Here is an 18,930-nt window from a genome sequence, read left to right on the forward strand (position 1 = left end):
CTTAAGCATCATACTTAGTTTATTATTGGAACACTGAATTCCATCCACAGCTTATTTTCCAGCAGCATGGCACCCAACGTCATCCGTGATTGACTTAGAAAGTCCGCACTCTCGCTTTAAATGTAAACCTAGGCAATCGCACACTTCAAAAGTCTCAGCTACTATTTATTCTCTCTGCTTACGAAATTTATACTAGCAGAGACTAAATCATAACCTCGCAATCTTGGCAGTATCTGCACAAGCGAGAGCTGCCTCTTGCTCCTAAGATAAAGCCTTCTCGAAGAGCAGGGGGCGTGGCAGCGCACACACGGGACGTCAGTTCGAGAATGACCTTGGCGAGGCTGTGTTTGGAGGGGCGGTCTGTCGTGGGCGGGGCTTCGGTCTCTCTAAACTTGTACCTTGAACAGCAGCAGAGTCCGTTGTCTTTGTCGCTGCTCTTTTGCTCTTACAATGGCGGTGGTGTACAGATCCCTCTCCAGTGCCCTGCCGGGGACGTGGCGGAGGTTCGGAGCACGGGGTGAGGGAGTATATCTTGGCGTTACTTTGTAGGGATGAAGGCATATTTGTGGCCCGTGTTCGTGGTTGAGATGAGAGAGGTTAGGGTTTAAATATCGAAGGCATAGGTGGGTGTAACACACGTGAGCACGTTTAAATCGGGTGGTAATTAAGTTAGCGATCGAGAGCACACGAGGAGAAAATGACAATCGGAGAAAATGACAATCGGAGGTGTGTGTCCTATGCAGCCAATTCTTGCTTTTAAACAAACACAGCACAACACATTACGTAATGGAACTTGCATTTGTATTAAGCTTTGTAATGTATTGCCTCAGGCATCTAACGGCGTTAAAGTGCACCTGAGTAGAAACGTCTGTCAGATTAATGAACCTGAATTACCTTTCCAAGAGTACGGGGCCATTTTACTGAATAACTCTAAATGCTATCCATAAGGATTTAAATGCAATCCTTTCCTTTACTGGAAGCCAGTGGAGCTCTTTTAGAGCCCCGGGGAGTGATGAGAATCTTCGCTTACCTAGAGCCAGCTTTGTGGCTGCATGCTGCTTGTACTCTGGAGTCTTTAATTAAAACTTCTGGTTATCCTTATAGCTGGATGTTGCAGTAGTCCAATCTGCTTAGGATAGCACACTGTACTATCAATGCCCTTGTTGATGGGGATAAAAGAGATCAAATGTTCCGTAATTTACGGAGTAGGGCAAAACATGTTGCTGCTGTCTTATTGACCTGGCTCTCCAATGATAATTTATTTAATAAAACCACAAGATTATGAACTGTCAGTGATACTTCTAGGTTACCACTGGTTGTCAATGGCCCAAAAATTGGAAGGTAGTCCACAGGAGTTTTTTTGGCTGAGCAACAAAGAATTTCTGTTTTATCTCCATTGAACTTCAGGGAGTTGTTGCTAGCCAGTTTGTGACATTCCTCAGACAGTTATGAAATTACTCCAATGATTCTGGCCTAGCATGGTCTTTAGGAGAGTATCTGCTGTGTATCATCTGCATAATTAAAACTGATACTATGAGATATAATAAGATTCATTATAGGGGTCAGGTAGATATTCAAAAGAATAGGGCTTAGGGTTGAGCCCTGGGTACTCCAGAATCTACCGCTTTGCACTAAGAGTGGATGTAGGGGCGAGTGAAATCGTTTGAGTTCTGTTTGTTGGATACCGTTTAATCCAATCTTGTGCCTGCCCATCGACTCCAATCCTTGCTAATGTGGACAGTAATATCTTGTCAATATCCGTGTCAAAAATGGCTGATAGGTCGAATAATATGCACTACCATCTACAGTTCATCCGTGGCCATAACCAAAGCTGATTCAGTTCTATCTGCTGGCCTGATTCGGGATTGCTCTTCTTCTAAGTGATTATGGGCTCCTAGATATGTTCAGAACATTAAGCTCCGGACATGTCTATATGATTACATGCTCTAGGTTCCTTCCGTTTTGCAGAATATGCTCCAGTGAAAATCTGTTTATCCTTTGTTATCGTGTCTGATGGTGTGAGTCTTCGGTTAACGTCCTCCTAAGTTTTGGACTATGTTGGCATCGCAATCTCCTTGTGTCACGCGTAGCAGGTCGTGTGGGACAATGTCAAACGGAAGGAACTTAGAGCATGTATTCATATAGACATGTCCGGCGCTTAATGCTCTGAACAAGCCCTGTAGAAGTCTCTAGAATAGAGTCAAAACGTGTTGGCTACTCTTGAAAACATGATGTTATGAAGATTTGAATAAAATGAGTTTTAAAGCACAAACAAGAATCTGTGGATGAATAACGTGCAACCAATATGTCTGAAATTTTGAAGAACATGTATTCTACATTATTCTAAGTAGAAAAATAGTGTGTGCTGGTCCTTCTTGCTTGACTAGTGCAAAGGTCTGTGATATCCACCACAGAGGCATCTTCCCCCGAAGACTGACCCGTCATTTGTATAGTAGGTTTTATTTCTATCACTTTATTATCAAAGAAAATTGTTAAATTATCACAGAGCACTTGAAATGGCCTTATCATTTGTTTAGTACAGTCTGGTTTGGTTAATTCCAGAGCAATGCCAGTTATCTTTTTCAACCTATTTGCCGCTTCTAAGATTGCCATAGCATAATAGCTATTTTTAGCGTTACACACATCTTTTTTTAATTATATCTATGTAGCACAGCTTTTAAATGTTGCTTATCCTCCTCTAGATGAAGCTTACGCCATTTCCTCTCCAGCTTTCTACATACCTGTTTAGCGTCTTCTAATGGTTCTATGTACCAGGATAATGAAAGCTTTTAAGGGGTCTTACTTTCTTTAAATGGTATTACCTTGTCTTAAGTCTCTGTTATCTTCTCATGTAAGGTATCATAGTTATCATCGTCCATTATCCCCTTAACAGCAAAACATGTTTCCAAGTCAAATACCTTCCCATCCTCTGGTCTAGTTAGTTTATACAAAGCTCTATGTAGAGTTGTCTTGGTTGGTTCTTTATTCTGGGCTATATAATGTAGCCTCTTGTGGGAAGCAGGGATTTTGTTGCAGTTGCCCCCCCTACTTTTTGCCCCTCTTTTTAGCTTCTAGATGCTGATTTTCTACTCTGGCAGTGCACTGAGGCCTGCTAACCAGACCTCCTTACCAGTGCTCCTTCCCTAAAACTAGGTGTCGTCTAATTGTGCTACATTTGGCAAATGACTTTAGCTGCCCTGTAGATCCCTAATAGATGGTACCCCAGGTGAGGCGTAGTAAAGAAGGCCCCTAAGGGGTGCAGCATATCTTATGCCACCCTAAAGGACCCACATATGAGTACAACACAGACTGCCATTACAGGATACCTGACATGGTGCAAACCATAAGTAAAAACATGACGTGACACACTCCTGTGTGTCATGCCAAAGTCGCTGCATCTAATATATTTAAGTCACACCACAACAGGCCTTAGATATGTGAGGACATATCTGAATGAACAGATATGCCCCTGTGATGTTTAGTTCTATTACTATGTATTGCAAGTGATCAGGGAAGCCATCTTAATGTATGTACTGACCACTGGTCAAAACGAGTTTCCCTGCTACATATTGGCTTCACTGAAACGTATTGTGTTTGGTATCAAACACCTCTTATTAATAAACCTAAACTGATTTCAGTATCTGATATAGATACCTGCCACAAGAGGGTATCTTAGAGGTACCCCATAAAAACTACCACTACTAGTGTGCTGACTGACTGGTCTTAGCCAGCCTACCACCACAGATGCGTTTCTGACCCCTAGGAGTGAGGCCCTTGGCACTCAGGAGATCAGGAACAAAGTCTTCTCGAGCAGAGGGTGTTTATACCTCCTCCCACAGGATGACCTGCAAATTAACTTTCTACGGCAGGGAGCTTCAAAGAACTCACCGTCTTTGATATGCAAATCTGGCTTCCCTCAGAGATGAGGGGATGCCCACCCCCCTGTCCAGGGCCCATTTGGCGCCAGGACAGGTGGGAAAATTAGCTATGCGGGAGGTGTTGTACTGCCAGGCTGGACACACCTCTAGAGGGACCATGCCTGATGTGAATACGACTTTAGAAATTCCACCATATTGTGTGTGATGGAATTAGGAATCCTAGAACCGGGTGATGCCCACTCCCGAAAGGAAGTGGTCATCTAGGGAGTGTAGTGGCCCACGGGTAAGTAGCCGACTGGCTACTATCCCTCACTCCCCTTAACACCCTTAAATTCTGTATTTAGGTGACCTCCTGATGCCAGGACTTCAGATTTCTACACACCAAAAGAAGAAGTGGACGAAGAAGAAGACTGCTGACTCGAGAACCGAGGTGCACCACTGACTTGTCACTAACCCTGCCAGCCTGCCTGCTGCACCTGACCCTCTTGGAGCAGCTGACTTGTCCTGCCGCCGTGCAGCCCTCAAGAACCCAGTAGGGCTGCCAGTACTTCGCAAATTGACAAAGAAACCCCCTTGGAAATGAGCAACTACTCCCCTGCAGCTGCAGGCACAAAAGAAGCATGACCTGAAACACTGACCTGCTACCCACTGGGAATACCGACGCAGCAGCTGCCCAGGAAGAGGTGGCAGTGCTCCTACAGGTCCAATCTGTCCCCCCTCTAAGAGCAGGGACGCCAGGATCGACCGGAGCCGCAAAACGCCAACACCTGGTTTACCGGACCCCTTGCAGCAGCCAAGGCTTCTTGTGTCCATTTCGTACACCAAGGAAGACCGACCTGTACGTCAAGGGACTTCAGGGACAGTGAGAGTCCCTGACTCTCACTGTCCCTCACTTCGAGAGTGGCCCAGCTGTCCTGTTTACCTCCCGCTGCTGAAATCAACACAAAGAGTGAGTCTGAGACTGCCGCCACCTGATGCCTCAAAGCACTTATGCATGCATACCCCAGAGCCCGAGTCCGAAGGCAGATTACAGTGCCAATGGGGTCCCCAGACTGAGCTGAGCCCATCCTTGGGTTTGCTCAGACTGGACTTCCATTTGTTGCCTACAGCCTCTTTCTGCATGTCCTCCAATCGCATGTGACTCCAGTACTGGATCTGATGCCAAAAAACAACACTGCATCCGAGCCCCACAGCTTGAGGCGAAGTGAACCAACGGTGTCCCTAAGTGCCCGAGGAACTCACGCGTCAAGTCCCCTTCTGGGTTTCACTGGACTGCTGCTCCAGTCCCTGCTTGCAGCCTCTTTGTAACCAAACTGTTCTCCCATTGAAGTGAATTGTACACCTGACACTGTGATGCACCTCTGCACCCATACGCTCCAGAGCCTCTCACGGTGATCTGTTAGTGTGGTCTTGGACCTTGCCTCATACTCACCTTAAGTCCTGAAGAATGGTCCAGTAAGTCGCTGCTAAGTGCCCGAATGCAATACATGTTTTTCCTTCATAGGCTAACATTACTGATCCTGAAATTGCACCGCCGATTTTTGAAAACTGTAAAATTCATTAACTTAAACAGTACTAACCTGATCTGGGGAGCTTGATATCTAAATTTATATAAAAATGTGTTATTTTTATAAATTGGTGTTGTTTTTTAGGTCGAGCCTAGCGCAGCGCACACGCGCTGCTCTATGGAGAGGCCTCTTGGAATCACTCCAGACTTTCTCTAAACTCGAGAGTGTGGTTATTTATTTACCACACATTCTATTGGCCTTTTGCATGTGGCTTTCAAAAATGAAAGTGCGCAATTGGCCAAAGGCGGGTGCATGTCCCACCTTTTCTGTAAATGTTTACTCCCGCGGCATCCACCTTTCGGGAGTGAGCAGCGGCGCGCAAGGTGCCATCTGTTGTAGATCATGTTACAAATTAGCCAGGTTGCTTTCACTTTCGCGGCAGCGCTTGTCTTTCAACCAGGGTTTGCTCCCACTAATGATAGGGCAACTATTTAGAACTGAAATGCTTGCTTTTCGGTGTTACGTGCTGCCGCACAGCTCCCTCCTGATTCGTAGCTTGATCCGTCCCCTAACCCTTCCCTCATTGCTGCTTAAAGTGACAAAGGTTTCCCAGCTTTTATTTTGCTGCAACTTTGGAGTGAGTGCATAATCAGAGCTACAGACTTCTCTCAATTGGCATTTTTGCCATCGCAACATGTTCACACAACGGACGTAGTGAAATACGCCGCTACTTGTTTTGAAAAATGGATTTGCAATTGCAAATGATCGGGCACCCTTTTAGAACTGATATTCTTGCTTTCCGGTGTTGCGTGCTGTCACATAACCCCTTCCCGATTCACAGCTTGACCCATCCCCCGCCCTCATTGCTGCTTGCTTTATGCACCGAGCACTCGTGACAAATGACAAAGGTTCCCCAGCTTTCATTTCGGTTCAGCTTTGGAGTGAGTGCATAATCAGAGCTACAAACTTCTTTCAAACAATTGCCATTTTTTGCATCGCGTTCACACAATAGGAGTTTAAGAAGTATTGCTGTAGTGATAATATGTGGCTACTTGTTTTTAAGCCCAGTTTTGCTCTCGCACCGATTTAGAGCTAAAGTGATTGCTTTCCGGTGTTGAGTGCCATCGCCCAACCCCTCCCGATTTGCAGCTTGACTCCCCCCCCCATCACTGTTTAAAGTTAAACCAGAAAACCTGCATACATTCTGGCTTCCTCGCTTGAATTGTGTTATCAGGCAAATTATTTATTTCACTAAAACACTTTTTTTCTAATTATGACTTATAAAAGCGCTTTCAGATGTGCGAGTTCAAACTACCTGTTGTACAAAAAACACACTTTAAATAAGCACTTCTCAATGCAGTGCTATAATTTGCCTACTACTGTCAACGCTTCAGCCTAAAGAACAGTAGTTGTTGTAGCACACAGGATAAGGTGCTGCATGGCTAAATACTTATAAGATTTCAAACGCTAGACCTATTGGTTATGCCAATGCTTGTCTTTAAGTGTTTCTCATTTACTGCCTTCATGAGAGCAATAAATGCTTAGCGCTACCCTTTGATATGCCTAACAGCTCGCCTACACTACCACAAAAGAGAGCATTTGGGGTATCATTTGTGTCTGCAATTCCTTTGGTTTTTGTCTGGACTCTTTACACAGTCTACCCCTTTTTTGTCCACTATATAAAGAGCCAGCTTCCTGTATTGGTTGTACAGCGGTGGTGATCCAAAACTGCATTTACTGGACCACTCTGTCAGTATTGTGATTTCACTAAAGAATCCACAATTTACGTTAGTTGCCAAAAAGAATGGTCTAATTTCAAAAAATGTCCAAATTTCTAATCTGGCCTGTTAGGGCATTTGTTAAGTCCCCCAGTCCTTGATGTTTAGACATTTAAAAAGTATCCTAGACATTTAGGCCCTTTAAAAAATATAGTCTAGTAGATTTTTTCTAGCTTACTCAAAACGTCCCCACTGGTCTAAAACAAGAGGGTAGTTCCCAGGTGCTCAACCTGGGTCTTTACAAAAACCTTAAGTTGTTCAAACTTAAAGAACTCTGCAACGCATGGGGCCCTAGACGTACGAAAACTTACCTGCAGAACCTGCATGCTGAGAAAGATACGGCCATGGCCAGGGAAGAAAGTACAGGCAGTGCAGTAGAGGGAATTGTCAGTGAGGACAATGAGGAAGTCTTCAATTCACCTACTGACAATATCTCTACTGGGAGTACTTCTAATAGTACCCCAGATGAAGTAGATGAGGAAGACCTTAAAAAACCAGCTAGGAGACTGGCTCTAGAGGACAAGCTCTTGGCCAAAGAAAAAGGAAGAAATTGACTTGGGCCTGGGGCCCATCTCTGGTGGCAGGAACAACTTAAATAGGGAGAGAGAGAGAGAGAGGAGACTTTTGACCCGAATTCCCCAAGGGGATCGTCCCCAAATATGTAGAAGATGACTATATAACCAAGTGGTTCACTGTCTTTGACAGGTCTTGTTGAATGAGGAGGTTACAACGGAAACACTGGGTCTCTTTTCTCTGGCAGCTATTCAAAGGTAAGTCCAGGGATGGAGAACTGGCATTGAGTGACACAGAGGCTGAGTCCTATGACATCATGAAGGATACTCTAAATGATGGCTTTGGGCTCGCCACTAAGGAGTACAGGATTAGGTTCAGAGGTACTCAGAAAACCTCGAATCAGCCCTGGGTAGGTTTTGAAGACTTCTCAATCAAAAAACTATGTGGCTGACATGAAGGTAACAAGTGCAGTACTATGAAGGACTATATATTTGATTTCAAATCCCTTTTATTGAAATTAGTACAATGATCTACACAATAATAAGATAAAATCAATAATAAGGTGTAAGCAATGGTAAAGAAAAATACATACAAATCACAAATATACAAAGTAAATAGAAATAACCGAACATCAAATTACTCAAGTGCCTTACCATGGGAGTCGCAGTGAAGCTGTAGTGACGTGCAAGTGGGCAATCAAGCACCGTTACCTCCGAATAATAGTGGAAAATACAATGCAGTGCAGGGATGTCATGCACGTCTTGTCTCACAGTAGCAATAGTAGAAAGTACAATATATAACAGGTGTGACACTGTGGATATGGCGTTTAACAAACATTACCTTGAGGAGAGTGCGAGTCAATTTTCACGGAGAAGGCGTCAAGGGATTTCCATAGTTTCCTGTTTGATTTGCGCCATGGAGTGGCGTGAAGTGCAACGTTGTCAGCTCCTCTGAGGAAAGCTAACTATTCCTGCCCCATCCTAAAGGAGACTTCTTTTGAATTTTTCCACTTATTCAGTACAATCTTACAGGCTAAGATTCAATAAGCATCGGTCATTCACATCTTTGATCTTGGGGTCCAGAGCACCTAGTAGGATTGTTGCGGGGCAAGTGGGGCAGAAGGAACTGACGCAGAGGCGGTAGTCGTATGTTTAAGTGATGGCTTTATTTTTATAAACACTCGTCGCTTTCTGCTGGTCAGTCGTTCCCTGGCGAACGCGGCAGGGTCCGTTCTGGTCTGACGTGGGGCCTCCAGGCTCTCTGGGTATCTTCAACCAGTCTTAGCGTCTCAGGTGGCTCCGGAGGTGTTGTTGCCGAAAAGAAAAGAAACCAAGGCTCAGGACAACCGTCCTCTTACTTATTACCAGGGACCGGGAGTGAGGGAAACCGAGTGCTCTTGTGCTCCGGGGTTTCTAGTGAGGAGGGCGTTGAGGATTGGTGCTCGTGATCGGGAGAAAGAGTATTTACAATATTCACACTGTACAAGGAAGTCTGTACACAACAAGGAATTTGGTACACGAGTGGCGGGGCGCTTTACTAGGCAGGAGGGTTGCGTCTTCCCACCCAACCCGCTACCTTCCCCCGTACCTGGTCGAGCCACGCTCCTCCCGCGGGAACGTGGCAGGGTGATTCGTAGGAACGTTGGCCTCCTGGCTTGCCGTCGATGCTCCTCTGTTCCGCACCCCTCTCCTTCGCTTCGTCTTCTTCCTCCGGTCTCGTTGCTCTCCACTCCGCTCTCTCGCCTCCCACTCCTTCCACCTCCAGAGAAACGTCGCCCGTCGACTTCCTGGTTCCGCTCGTTCTTGACGGGTCCTGCGCGATGACGTCACATCCAGGAGGAGTGGCGTTAAAGGAGCCGTGTATAGTTTCGTCGTCCTGCCACCACCAAGGGGTTTGTCTGTCCTGGAGCCAATCGTCAGCAGGAGGTGGTTGCTGCATAGAGGGTACAAAGGGTGAGAGGGGGACGGCGGACCACCAGTCCCGTAATTCTTTGGACCCCTCAGTCTTCCGACCCACCCCGTCACAAGGATATAGGAATATAGGAAAATTCCCTTGGAGGGACAATTTTGAAAGTCTTGTTCATACAATCGTAGATCTTATCCCGATATGTTTGTAGGATAGGGCAATGGAAGAGAATGTGAGCAAGATTACCAACATGGGATTTACAATTCCAGCAAGTAGGGCTTTCGCTGAGATTAACTTTAAAGATCCTCTCAGGGGTCCAATATGTCCTATTTATTAACATAAGCTTGGTTTGTGATAATATTGGGGAGATTTTATTCGAGAAGGGGGTGATATGAATCCTCTCCCAGTCGAGTGGGATATTGCCAGAGTTATGCTCGGATTCCCATTTTACTTCACATCTCCTGTGAGACTTGCGGGGGTTAGGGGATAGGAGTTTATACATTTTAGAGACTGTGTGATCTGACTTTAGTAGCTGAGGCATCTTTGAGAGAATCGTAGGATCAGAAGGCTTGGTAGAGCGCATTGTGAGAAGTGATTTTAGTCTTAGGAATTTATCAAAATCTCTCGGGTGTAGTCCGTGTCTAAATAGATGGGCTAGAGAACTGACATTGAGTGAAACAGAGGCTGAGTCCTATGACATCATGAAGGATACTCTAAATGATGGCTTTGGACTCACCACTAAGGAGAACAGGATTAGGTTCAGAGGTACTCGGAAAACCTCAAGTCAGACCTGGGTAGATTTTCAGGACTTCTCAATCAAAAAACTATGTGGCTGACTTAAAGGTAACAAGGTGCAGTGCTGTCAAGGACTCTATATTTGATTATGAAGGAGCACATATTAGCAACTGTACCCCAGAAAAGTTACATCAGCATCTAGTGGACACATCACTTTCTAGTCCCAAAAGCTGATGAATGCGTTAATAAATAAAAAATAAAAAAATGCGTTAGGACTAGAATTCCCTAAAAGCCACTGGGGCGGGAGGTTCCAAGAAATAGGGGTGATGCCAACAGAAAGTTAAAGAAGGAGGTGGTAAGTCATCCAAAGAAGTTCCTTCAGAGACTCGGACCCTTATAAAGATGGATTGTACATCCCACCCCACCTCTAGTGGTAATCAGAGTAGTGGGGACCCTAAGCTTTAAAAAGTCATGGACTGTAGGCCTGCTTTGATTGTCAGCAGGTTGGGCACTACAGAGGGGGACTTAGCTTGTTCCAAGAAAAAAGTAGGCACTGGGGTTGTCAGTGTAAACTGTGAGGATTGCTCCTGAGACAAGGACATCCTTTTAGCATGTAACTGGGAAATTGGGCTAGAAGGTGAGCTGGTGGTTTCAGAAGGGAACAAACCTTTCCATCCCCTTGAGGTAAATGGAATCCCAGTCACTCCCCTGAGGGATACCTGTGCCAGCCATACCACTGTGCATGGCAGGTTGGTATCCTCAGGCCAGTGTATCTCAGGTGAGACGAGGAGAGTAAAGGTTGTCACAGGGGAGGATACTGTTAGGTCTATGACTTTAATGCCCCTAAAGATATCTGGGTCCCTTTTTTGACAGAGGGTGGTAGTCAGTTCAGACCTCCCCTTGATTGTCTCCTTGAAAATGACCTCCTAGAGGTCGGTCTGAGCCCAAAAGAGGACCTGTTCCAGTGCCAGTCCTCTCACAAGGATTCTAGAGATGCTGAACCTACTTTTAGTACAATTTGGCCCCAATGGAAGAGAAGAAGGAAAAGGTGTCGGAAAGGCGAGCAACATTTAGCCAAAGGTTCAGCAAGCCAAGGAGAATCCCCTCCTGCGGGAGAGGACTTCATAGTTGGTTCTGGGGAAGCCCTACCTGCTACAGAAGAGTTCCTGACTAGTCAGGCACCCGTTATGCATGAAAGGATGGCTCCTCTGCTAACTGAAGAGAGTGGAAGGAGCTTGTTTGCGACTGGATGTAGTAACCCCCCACCCTAAAACAGTAGTAGGACCCCCTGAACCCAAAGAAGCCTGTGTGTTAAGCCCATCCACCTATCAGTGGAGAACTAAAGGTGTGGTTCTGGGTACTGACAGTTATCAGTAGTCTCTGCTGGCTGCCAGCCTTTATGGCTGCATTGTCCTTAGCATGGTGGGCTGATCCCATGTCAAATAGCAAGTTAGTCCCCTTGACCTTGTTGTTCATGGTGGAGTTATTCCAGCTGTGGATAACCTGTTTGTGTAAGCTGGAGGTTGCCCTGGCAAAGATAGTTAGCAGAATTAGCTACCTCAATCCCCAGGGAAAGAAGCGACGGTCAAGAGATACGTGAGCTGAACAGGGACAGTGACTTGGACAGGAGGATGTGAGGCTGATAGGCCCTCCAACAGCGCAGCCTGTTTCCTTTCTCTCTTCCTCATCCGACAGACTAGAAAGACTCTCCCAGGATGTGGCTGAGTCTCCTGGCCTGTTGGTTGGGGGCCCAGTTTGTGTAGGAAACTAGGCTTTTGTTGCAGTTGCCCCCCCCCCCCAAACGTTATCCCCTGGTTTTAGCTATGAGATACTGATTTTTGACTAACAGTGCACTGAGGCCTGCTAACCAGACCTCTGTCCCAGTGCTCCATACCTGAAGCAACGTGTTGTCTAATTGTGCTACAATGGGCAAAGGACTTTAGCCCCCCTGTAAGTGCCTAGTAGATGGTATCCCAGGTACCCATAGCAGGGGTACTAAAGTAGGCCCTTAAACGGCAGCAGCATATCTTATGCCAAACCAAGTGACCCACATACAATCTACATACAGACTGCCATTGCAGGCTGCGTGACATGGTTCAAACATTAAGAAAATGTGTGCCCCTGGAATCGGGGAACGTATCCTGGTCACAGCTTACTTCCCCTCAGGGCTATAAAGTTAATACCAATACTTATTCAATATTTTGATAGATTTGTTTTTATTCATTCATTTAATATCATGTTATAGAGTTACTCTTCACTCTTTCTTGTAAATCCTTGTGATGTTCAAATGCATGTTAGTGCTTCTTTCAATGCATTTCGGCTGATTTCTGCCATCATCAGGGAAACATTAATCTACAAATCAAATATTTATGTTCAATACACGAGGATGAATAAAAAATGTAAATCACCATGATAGTGTCATAAAGGTATTCCCTTCATTACAACCAAACTTCATAATCTAGTGATGTGTGGTTTATAGTGGAAAGTGCCTGTTGACTTATAAGTGACTCATTACGATATTTTCTGTCCATACGTAGTGCCTTGCGTTGAGCCTGACCGTGAAGCTGTTTCAACGTGAATAGCGTGTGTGCATTCATCATGGAGCGCTACTAAAACAAACGCTCGGTGTTAGTGAGCATGTGGTGGTAAAACTATTACGAGTGATGTTCAAAAATGAGGTTATCTGTCCGTGTAGTGGCTAATAGAAAACTATTACAAGTGACGTGATCTGTCCGCGTTGCTAATATGCCCCTTCGGCATATAGTTCGTAGTTCGGTGCCGTGATGTACACTTAGCCGGATATTTACATTATACAAACTAGCTCACGAACGATAATATCATGCATTAAATGTGCCTTGCGTGCGCTGCAGTATCACTTACTTTGGGTAGATTTTCATGCTTGATTAGTGGTTTGGTCTCCTGCTCTACGCCGATGTTAGTTTCAGCACTGTGTTTCAAAGACGGACTCATTGCGAGAGCCGTGCAGTCATCTGCGCGGTAAACATAGAGAAAGGACTATGTACGAAGTGAGCGCCATGTTGGAATCTTATTACATCTGTAAGAGGCTGTAGATGCGTTATTCTTAAGTCACTTTTTGCTCTATTCGCGTAAGAGGTTGGCAAAAAACATTATGACAATGTTATTAACAATACATTAGAGGTGATTATTTTAAAAGAAGAAAAAACATTCGTGTTTAAATCGTAAAACATTATTCAGGGAGATAGCCCAGGGGCTTCTTGTCTAGTCCTTTTGCAAGGTGTAGATTATAAGTAACAACTGTATTCTACTCTGTCATTCATTCCAAACGGTTTGAGTGTTTCAAGTCTATGAATCCAATAATTCTCTCTTTGCAGCAATGTCTTATTATTATCTTTTCCTTCCATTTTTGGGACTGTCTCTAGTATCGTGAATCTTAATTGGCTGATATTGTGTGATGCTTCCATGAAATGGCTGGCCACTGTAGATTTGATCGTCCTGTTCTTTATATTCGATTTATGTTCATTAATTCTTGTTTTGATTTTACTTTCAGTTTTTCCCATGTAGCCTATCCTGCAGGGACATTTTAAAAGGTACACCACATTTGTGGTGTCGCATGTAGCTGTAACTTGTAATTTGATTGGGGATCCTTTCGTTGGGTGGGTAATGATTGTCCCTCTGGTCACATTGTTGCAATTACTGCAGTTATGACATAGTATTGTGCCTTTAGGTGTATTTTCAATTTGCGGCTTTTTCATTTTGAGTATTTCTCCCAGATTCCTTCCTCTTTGGTAAGCGAAAATAGGTTCATCTTTAAAGATTCCATTAAATTCATGTTCTTGTGCTAATATTGCCCATTGTTGTTTAACAATTGCTTTGAATGCTTTAACAAATCAAATATTTATGTTCAATACACGAGGATGCATAAAAAATGTAATCACCATGGTATTGTCATAAAGGGACCTTTATGACAATATCATGGTGATTTACATTTTTTATGCATCCTCGTGTATTGAACATAAATATTTGATTTGTAGATTGTTTCCCTGATGAAGGCTGAAATCAGCCAAAATGCATTGAAAGGAGCACCAACATGCATTTGAACATCACAAGGATTTACAAGAAAGAGCGAAAAATAACTCTATAACATGACGTTAAATGAATGAATAAAAACAGATCTATCAAAATATTGAATAAGGATTGGTATTAACTTTATAGCCCTGAGGGGAAGTAAGCTGTGACCAGGGGACGTTCCCCACTTCCAGGGGCACACATTTGTGCACAACGGAGTGCACGCAACAAATACCAAAACGGCTAAAATTACAGGAGTGCAAGGGTACATCCAATTTATATTATGGTTCAAACATTGACTAAAAACATGACATGACACACTCCTGTATGTCATGCCAAAGGCGCTTCATCCAATATATGTAAGTCCCTCCTACAGCAGGCATTTGAGCCCTAACACATGGTGCATTATATTTTATGTGAAGCCATATCTACATGAGCAGATATACCCCTGTGATGTCTAGTTCTATTACTAGTATTGGAAGTAAGGAGGGAAGCCATTTTAGGTATATACAGGGCACTGGCCAAAACGAGTACCCCAGCTATATAATGGCTTTACTGAACCCACACGGATTCCAGTGATGGATTTAGCAATACATGCACCCAGAGGGTACCTAAGAGGTACCGCTGAAAAACTACCACTACTAGCGTGCTGACTGGCTGGTCTTGACCAGCCTGCCAGCACAGATACGTTTTTGACCCCTTTGCTTTCGGGAGGTCAAGAACAAAGCCTGTTCGGGCAGAGAGTGTTTACACCCCATCCCACAGGATGACCTGCAAACTAGCATTCCAAGGCAGAGAGCTGCAAAGAGCCCACCATCTTTGGTATTGAAATCTAGCTTCCCTCAGAGGTGAGGGGATGCCATCCCATGTGTCTAGGGCCAATTTGACGACAGGACAGGCAGGAAAATTAGCTATGCAGGAGGCTTGTTGCACTCCCAGGCTGGGCACACCTCTAGGGTGACCAAGCCTGAAGTGAACACGACTTTAGAAATTCCACCATATTGGTTGTGTTGGAATTAGGAAATCTGGGACAGGGTGATGCCAACTCTCCAAAGGAAGTGGTCATCTGGGGGGTAGTGACCCAAGGGGTAAGTAGCCGATTGGCTACTTCTCCTCACTCCCCTTAACATCCCTAAATTGAATATATAGGGACCCCTGATACCAGGACTTCAGATTTCTACGGACCAAAAGAAGAAGTGGACAAAGAAGACTTCTAAACTGAGGAGCACGACTGACTTGGCACCAACCCTGCCAGCTGAACCCGACCCTTATGGAGCAACTGACTCATCTGCTGGGCAGACTTCCAGAAACCCAGAAGGCTGCCGGTGCTCCCTAAATTGCCAAAGAAACATCCTTGGAGTAGAGGAGCTACCACCCTACAGCCACAGGAACAAAAAAACAAGACCCAGTACACCGATCTGCCGCTTGCCGGGACTACCGACATAGCAGCCACCCCGGAAGAGGTAACAGTGCTCCTACAGGTCAGATCTGTCCTCCCTCCAAGTGTGTGGAATGCCAGGACAGACCGGAGCCAGAGCCGCACAACACCAACAACTATGGTTCCCGACCCCTTGAAGCAGCGAAGGCTTGTTGTGCCCAGACAACACATAGGAAGACCAACCTGCACGTCGTGGGACTTCATGGACAGTGAAACCCATATCGAGAGTGGCCCAGCTGTCCTGTTTGCCTCCCTCTGCAGAAATCTGATACAAAGAATGAGGCTGCAACTGCCACAACATGACGTCTCAAAGAACCTATGCATGCGTGCCCCAGAGCCCGATTACAAGTGAGATGACGGTGCTAACGGAATCCCCAGACCTACCCGAACTAAGCCCATCCTTGGGGTTGCCCAGACTGAACTTCTAGTCGCCGCCTGCAGCCTCTTAATGAAATCCCCTTCCAACCATGAGTGACACAAGCACTGAATCTGACGCCAAAAAACACCACTGCAGCCGAGTCCTACAGCCAGAGGAGAAGTGGACCACCTGTTAATGTTAATGTTAAAAAAGATTTATAAAGCGTGCGTGCACCGATTGGTTTCATGGCGCTGGGTTACGAATTGGCCGTTACCAATAGAGAGAATTATTCGTAAGGGCCTGTAGAAACAGCCAGGTTTTAAGGGTCTTCCTGAAGCTCAGTAGGTAAGTGCATGACCGGATCTCCAAGGGGAAGGAATTCCACAATCTCGGAGTGGGAGAGGCGAATCTGCAGCCTCCCTGACGTTTTAGCTTGAACGTGGGGGTAGACAGAAGCAGAAGGTGAGCTGATCGTAGGTTGCGTGAGGGAGTGTAAGTTAGTATCAGATGGTTTATAAATATGGGGCTACGACCGTGAAGAGATTTGAAAATCAATCAACCAGTTTTGAAAACGCAGCATTGAGGGATGGGGAGCCAATGCAGTTTCCTCAAAAGAGGGGAGGCCGATTGCCATCTAGGTTGCCGGAGGATCAGTCTGGAACCATCTGCAGCTGCTTGGTAAGTAAGAGTGGCATGCCCAGGTATACTGAGTTTGCATAGTCCAAGTGCGACAGCACCGTGGCTATTATGACCTGTGTCAGAGCTTCCTGTGTGAGTAATCGGCAGATCTTCTGATCTTTCGCAGCTGAAAGAGCATTTCGAAAGCACCGATCCGATTTGTGCTTTTAGTGAAAGATCATTGTTTAAGGTGACACTGAGAGTTTTGGCAGAGGAGGAGGGGATGGGAGGGAGTCCTAGCTCCGTGGGCCAGTAGTGTGGGCTCCAGAACTTGTGGCTACCCCCTGTTAGGACTAGCTCCGTCTTGCCAGGATTTAGCTTTAGGTGGGTTTATGATTCAACAGGTCTGACAAACACAAAGGGAGAGAAAAGAAAGTAGCAAATCTCTCTTTGGGACCTAATAGTGTCCTCTTTTCATACCCAGACTGCACATTTGATCTGGAGAAAGACAAGAAAAAAGAGAAGATACAAGAAAAGGAAAAGGATACCCATCAGCCCACTCATAAGTGGAATCTCGTCATCTGGGTATGTGTTGGTAAATGGTGTCCTCTAGGCTCTACCTTGGAATGGATCCATAGGACTGCCTAGCGATGGACCCAGAACATTACACCAACAGATGACAGTATATGAGCGGGAGGGGCTAAGTTTGCAGTGCTCAAAGAAAAAGAAGAAAAAAGGAATATGATCCAAGTGATTCTAAAAATACCTACAGTGATGTCATGAAACACTTTATTGGGGCTGACCATCAAAGTGGTATGGTTAAAAACAGTGTGCTGATAGCATGTAAAGAATTGCTACCCACCAGTGTTGTTATTGGTCAACATGTTTCAGCCGAAAACGGCTTTCGTCAGGACCTATGGTGCTACTGCAACACTTACTTAATAGATGTGAAGTTGAATCTACACCCGCTTTCCAAAGTAAAAATAGTGTATCTTCTCCTGTATAGACAAAATACAAAAAAAAGAGACACAGACACATAATGTCAACAGAACAAGTTCAAAGACTTCAAGCTCATGTTACTGTGCTCTTTAAGATATGACTATAAACACTAATAAGACACTCACCCTTATTGTGGGGAGAAAGAACCTCACCTCACCTGGCCACTGCTCAGGATAAAAGGAGGCCACGCACTGGAAATAGACAAAACACTATTAAAGTTATCACCAGTGGTGGTAGATAGAAAATAAGCAAAAGAGAAAAAGGATTCAAAACACATAAATAGGAAATACACATGGTAAAACAGTATGGCCAGAATGGTTTCTTAGCATCAGGAGAGTATGCCCAAAACATCACTTACTGCACTTGCTTACACAGAACTGTAACCTACAGAATAGAAAAGGCACAGCTAGCAAGCTGCAGTCGCTGCGAATTGAGGCGCCTACTCCTGTGCTCTCAAGTTTGTACTCTAAAACCAAAAGAGTCCTGCTAACTATCCCACCGCCACTGACCTCTCCGTCGTTGCCTCGGAGTAAAGACTGAGCCGAGGGGGAGGCAATGACTGATGGTCACACGTGGTGTTAAATACACACTGAGGCGGACCTGAGAGGAAACTCATTATTCCCTGGTTCGATTGGTTGTCGGCCTCTTTAGGTGTTGGCCAATAGAAAATAGGCTCGCAGACAGCCAAAAAGTCAAACGCGGTGTTGAATAGACACTGCGGCGGACCTGAGAGGGAACTCTTTATTCCCTGGTTCGATTGGTTGAAGAGAGGTGTTACCTCGAAACCGGGCCGGTCCTCGGATGCTTGTTTCCGTTCTGGGAAGGACATGGCTTTTGTAGTTCGGACTGGACTGTTCCCATGGGGCACAGGGTCAGCGCTGATTTGCATATCGCCATTGTCTAACCCAGGGTGGTGTGGAGTGGAAAAACGATGGATTTGGGCCCAGATCTTTGGACTGGGGTGAATGTGTGATATTGATCCACATTCTGTCCATCATTGTTGTGTTTGCAGTTACCGCTCTAAGTGTACTGGGGATGCTCAGACGTGAGTCCCAGGCACTCCACACCACTGGAATCAAGCTAGCCGGGCTGAAGAGAGGTGTTACCTCGAAACCGGGCCGGTCCTCGGATGCTTGTTTCCGTTCTGGGAAGG

General features: G+C 45.3%; 1 protein-coding gene across 1 annotated transcript in view; it reads left to right on the plus strand.

Annotated features, from left to right (window-relative positions):
• Window positions 1-363: 363 nt before the first annotated feature.
• The window catches only part of ECHS1 (enoyl-CoA hydratase, short chain 1), a 161,929-nt gene continuing 143,362 nt past the window's right edge, over window positions 364-18,930 (plus strand). Inside the window, exon 1 of the mRNA XM_078643311.1 lies at window positions 364-517. Coding sequence (XP_078499437.1) covers window positions 451-517 — 67 coding nt within the window. The 5' untranslated portion in view covers window positions 364-450. The remainder of the gene's footprint in view (window positions 518-18,930) is intronic.

The sequence above is a fragment of the Lissotriton helveticus genome, chromosome 5_1, assembly GCF_964261635.1.
Source record: "Lissotriton helveticus chromosome 5_1, aLisHel1.1, whole genome shotgun sequence".
Classification (NCBI taxonomy): domain Eukaryota; kingdom Metazoa; phylum Chordata; class Amphibia; order Caudata; family Salamandridae; genus Lissotriton; species Lissotriton helveticus.